This window comes from Pyrus communis, chromosome 15 (genome assembly GCF_963583255.1).
Source record: "Pyrus communis chromosome 15, drPyrComm1.1, whole genome shotgun sequence".
NCBI classification, from domain to species: Eukaryota; Viridiplantae; Streptophyta; class Magnoliopsida; order Rosales; family Rosaceae; genus Pyrus; species Pyrus communis.
Window position 1 is genome coordinate 4,311,659 of NC_084817.1, and position 5,237 is coordinate 4,316,895.

General features: G+C 36.5%; 1 protein-coding gene across 1 annotated transcript; it reads right to left on the reverse strand.

The window, feature by feature from the left end:
- Positions 1-574: 574 nt before the first annotated feature.
- LOC137716860 (transcription factor MYB87-like) lies at positions 575-1,816 on the reverse strand. Its single transcript, XM_068456223.1, has 3 exons — positions 1,626-1,816; positions 1,356-1,485; positions 575-1,227 (listed from the first exon to the last, which is right to left on the reverse strand). Exons 1-3 carry the CDS (start codon positions 1,768-1,770, stop codon positions 660-662), a joined length of 843 nt encoding a protein of 280 aa, XP_068312324.1. The 5' UTR covers positions 1,771-1,816; the 3' UTR covers positions 575-659.
- Positions 1,817-5,237: the final 3,421 nt, after the last annotated feature.

Genomic DNA, 5,237 nt, shown 5'->3' on the forward strand with positions numbered 1-5,237 from the left:
TATCCGAGAATTGAAGAATGATTTTTTTCTTCTTGACAATATTTCTTTTCCTTTTTTACCATATATAACCTTTGATTTTTACCACTTCAAAGTCCCAAACTTGCAAACATGATGTACTCTTATGACTGTAAAAATCAATACAGCTAGGGCAGAATATCTTTTATGGTTATTGTGTTGAGAGGGACATGAACTTTGAATTGGCCAGACTCCCACACAACTTTCATGACCTCTGACCTACAAAGGAAACAGGCAAACATGCTGAGGCCATCATGTTGAGAAACTTCTCAGAACCCATCGATGGCAAATTTGAGAAAGTTGAAACCTTCAACACACAAACACAAACACACGGAATTCCAGTCGCGTGACGTGAGAGATACATAGATGACGTGACAATGGTAGATATAGAGAATGAAAGATTAATGCATATTGTTCATAAGCTAGTCATGGACAAATTTGATTAACATTATATGTTTCCATAAAAACTAGAACAAGTGAAAGACAGAAAATTAAAGCATTTCTAGCTAGCTAGTTAGCGATTTTTCTTCCCCAATTCCTATCCGAATTCTCTGCTTTTTGCTTCTGTTTTCTCTAACCCAATTCATTTCTTCCCAATTTGTTACAAACCCTTTTGACTCAGATCAATCCTGTAAGTTTCAGCTTCAAAAGAAATCACCAAAATCTGTGCATCCAGTTGGACCAACTTCACTGGTTTTGTCTCCAAAACACATGCCATAATGGTTGACATTATTATCATAAGCCACACCAAATCCATAATCCATCAAAAACCCATAATCCTGATCAAGATAACGATTCCCAGCTATGGAAGATGAATCCGAAACGCTTGATCCCTCCTGAGACAATGAAACAGTAGTGCTGTAACTCCCCCTTGACCTTGCACCGAAATCCGAAAAACCCGACAGCTTGGGGTTGTATAACTGATCAGGGTTTAAGCTCATGGTCTGGTTATCTGCACTCAGTCCAGAATTCACATCATATAGCATCTGCAATGTGGATGGAACTTGGGTTTGGGAAGTCCAAAAGGTAGAGTCTTGGGGTTTCTCGGCTTCTGGGATTCCAGAAAAATTGGCATTGTTTGCAACTGTGGGCTCTCTGCTGCTGATATTCTTTATCTTTCCTCCCAAAAGCTTCTTCTTTAATTTGGTGTTCCAGTAGTTCTTCACATCATTGTCTGTTCTTCCAGGCATGTAAGAAGCAATGACTGACCATCTTAAAAAATTGGGGGAATTTAAAAATTGCAAATAAGTTAGAAAATACTGATCAAATTAAATGTTGCGGATAATAAATTAAGATATTTTAAAAAATAAAAATAAAAATAAAAAACATTGAAAACTTGCCGGCTTCCCATCTGGTTGTAGAGGTTGCAGATAATGCTGTCCTCCTCCTCAGTGAAGCCACCGTGTTTGATGTCTGGCCTCAGATAGTTCAGCCACCGCAGACGGCAGCTCTTCCCGCACCGCCTCAGGCCTACAAACGGTACAAAAAGTAATAAAGTTCAGAACTTTTTGCAGAGATGGCAAAGAAAGCAAAAGCTGCAAAACCCTTTTCTTATTTCTCCACAGTTTTCATTCTTTGAGCTCAAAAGATGGATTTAGAGAGAGAGAGACCAGCTTTTTTGGGGAGATGAATCCAATTGCTGGCGGTGCCATCACTGCCATGAGACTGGAGGTAGGACTTGAGAGCTGCGTCTTCTTCCGGAGACCACGGACCTCTCTTCACGTTCTCTTTGTCACAGCATGGAGTGCGTCCCATGGTTACTTATTGTGCTCCCTCACTTACTCCCCAAGAACCAACCAGAAGGGACAGAGACGACAGAGGAAAAAAATCAGACACGCAAAATGCAATGGGTTTTGGTGGAGGAGGGGGTTTATAAATATGGTGGCACCTTGAAATAATTAAATAAATAAAAGGCTTGACTTCTGTACGGATATCCATATTTTTCAATTTTAATTGTAATATTTTATGTATGATTCTTGTTTCTTGCTTATGAAGATACATGACCAGTCAAACGGATGTGTATTTGACTTTGTTTTTCAATTATGGAGATGAATTACCGTTAAAAGTTTGGTGTTACGATGTATTTTCTTTTATTTGTAAGTGAGAGATTTAAAGTTTGATTCTTTTGTTAATATAGTTTGTTTCATTTCTGTAAGTTAAAATATTGTCTCGTCAAAAAGTTCTAACCGGAAAAATATTATTACGTGACACTAAAACACTGTTACAAGATGTAACTAGTGTACTCAAAGTATAATACGCGTATTAATTATTAATCTTACATCCTAGTGACACATTGGTTAGGACACCATGAATACGATATTCATTCCAAATTGAAGGTCCAAATGTCCTTTAATTTGGTCGAATTTTATTAGCTTAATTTTACTAACACTTTAAAAATCTAATTATGCATCCCGAACATTCTATATTTAAAAAAAAAAACTCATATAAAGAATACATAATTAAAATTTTAGAATACCAACAATAAATCTCCTATTTATTAACTGCATGTGTTCTAAGCTATCGTCACAACACATGGACGTAGTCAGCAGGGACAGGCAGCCAAAGAGGAACAAAACCCTACTCTCTGATTTGCTCCACTTACAAAGTTATTATTTATTAGTCGTAAAATGTGCAATGTTTAACAACATGCTTTGCAAATGACGTTTTACTGCAATGACAGAAAGTAATTATATATATCTATTTTAGTGTAAGTTTCATTACCATCAATTCCCCACCTCCTAATAGTTAACAATTTAACCCACTTAACTTTGCAATAATCAAATGACAAGAAATTGGTGGCTAATTAGTAAGAATAAATGGTAAATTGGAACTCAGATTATAGTCAGCTTTAGCTCTTGATGATATATATAATAAGAAAAACTAACAAAAAATCTAAAAAAACTTTCCTTTTAATGAAAATCCCTTTTTAAAGGTATAGTGAACAGTACCAGGGAAATGTATAACTATGGTTTTTCGTTGAAAGTAAACAGTACCGATAATGTTTTGTTAAACCTCCTCATATAATATTGTTGAGTCTTTATATATAAGAAGTAGATTAATGTTGATGTGACATTATTGTATTCCATAAACATTATAATCAGAATTGTTCATTCTCTTTATTTTTATCCAAAAGATCAATTTTAGAAGAATTCATTTAATTTGAAAACAGTTTAGTTATTCGTATTAATCAAACAATTTCCCTATTTAGTCATGTATGTGAATCAAATCAAATGAACTTTTTAAAGTGGGGGTTTGTACAATCGACTTTTTCTCTCATTCCGTGAGAGAGCTTTTCTCTGCTTGAGAGTTCTTCCCCACTTTTGGTGTAAGGGTTTCGATCTTACTCAAAATCAGTAGCGTCAACTCTAGCTTTGGCTGGGATCGGTTGCCAATTTCCTCTTTCTTTTCTTTTATCCTCTTTTCCCATTTTCTACTATTTTTCTCTCTCCTCCTTGTATTGATTTGCCCTTATATTCTTACCTTGTTGACATTCCTTTTCTTCCTTCATCCGAGTTTCGATCTTCAGCCATACTTGCCTTAGAGATGGTGCGTAGAGTTTTGGTGCTTCGACTGACTCAAGTGTTACCTTCTCTCTGTCGTCTGCCGTGCTTGGCAATGTTGCTCATGGTGTTTCATGGGTTTTTTTTCATGATAGTTGCCTGATTTCCTTTAGTTGTTGGTTATCTTTACTTTCTGGCTACGATCGGAAAGTGGATTGGGATTGGATGATGAGATCATCGAGGCGATGTTTGGAGGTGGGCATGTCTTTGTGCACGTCTAGAGCACAGTGTTGGAGGAGACAGTAGCAGCGGACTTCTTGTCTTTTTTGTTTTTTTTGTTTTTGGGCCTCAGTTGTTTGGTTGGCCTCTTCTTAGTTTGGTGTTTGGGTCATCTTTGCTTGTTTATGTTCTGGGCCTTTCATATGTAAATATGTTTTTTTTTTTTTGTAGTTAATAACAATTTCCTTGGCCCAAAAAAAAAAAAGTAGGAGTTTCTACTTTTATTTTAGTAAAAGTAATTTTACTATTCAAAGTAACCAACTAAGGTAAACTTTGATGGCTTGGACCAACTTACATTTTAACAATTACAACAAGGTAGCAAAAATGTGTGAAACATGGAGAGATTTTTTAACAGGGCTTGGTACATCAAGTGTAATAATAAAATTATAAAATTAGTTAGAGATTTTTTTTAATTTTTTGCTAATTATATTGTTACACTTGACGTATCGGGTCGTGTTCTAGGTACATTAAAAAATCTCAACGAAAACTCGACGGTGGTGGCTGCTTTTTGCTCTCTCTCCTTTTGACTTTGTATTTTGTTTTCTTCTCTGATTTCAGTCTTAGATTCCTTGTCACGGACTCAAGTGGTTTCATGTTTATATTGCTTATTTGGTAGCTCTACAAACTGTCTACATCCAACCAGATCACTTTGAAGTGTTTTTTGGTATACTTCTAGGTTATATTTATGTTTGTGCATGTGTATTTGTTTCTTTCCTCTTACGCTTCGCATGTTTGAGCAACTCTGAAGGTAGTATATACGAGATTGAGAAGAAATAAGGCAAATTCCAATCCACAACTCAAGTGACAATTAAATCAAGAAGCGTCGTAGTGTCAGGTAGAAGTCAACCGGTTGATGTCTAGATCTAAAGTTCAATGAACGGCTGTTCTACATAAACGAACTCCACAAACATTGTGAGAACTGGCTCCTTTATAGTTGAGTGAGAATCGAACCTGGACATCGTGGTCTGCTATTGCAGCTCTTCCGCGTTGCCAAACGTAGCCTTGGGTCAAGATAGGAGAATTTGGAAATCTTATTGGATTCAAATGGTCCGATCCATCCATCCATCACCGCACATGGAGAGAACGATCTCGCAGTTCTTGGTCAGTGAAGATATTTGATAACCCGACGGCCCAATTCTCTTTGGGGCCCAGGATCTGCAGAACCACTGTGATCTAAATATAGTTGACTTGGGCTGGGCTATAGATGTATCCGTGTGTATGGTTAGCCCAATGAAGAAAGCATTTGATATTCGTGTGCACCGAAGTCCTATCAGGAGATTCTTCAATGTCAGTAATTTTGAAGAGAAGAGAGAGAAGATTAACGTAATAGCTCACTGTATAAAGATCACTTCTACAAAGAATCAGTAACATATGAGATTGTTTAGCCATCGAACTATATAAAAACAAATGAACGGATTCGGTAAATGGATTACAAACCGCTTA

What these genes read in the sequence shown, in the direction of transcription:
- LOC137716860 (XM_068456223.1), bottom strand. Translation starts at nt 1,770, where the DNA reads ATGGGACGCACTCCATGCTGTGACAAAGAGAACGTGAAGAGAGGTCCG. An exon ending in TCATCTCCCCAAAAAAGCTG is followed by an intron (nt 1,486 to 1,625) that starts GTCTCTCTCTCT and finishes TACCGTTTGTAG; the next exon opens with GCCTGAGGCGGTGCGGGAAG. An exon ending in TACAACCAGATGGGAAGCCG is followed by an intron (nt 1,228 to 1,355) that starts GCAAGTTTTCAA and finishes CAATTTTTTAAG; the next exon opens with ATGGTCAGTCATTGCTTCTT.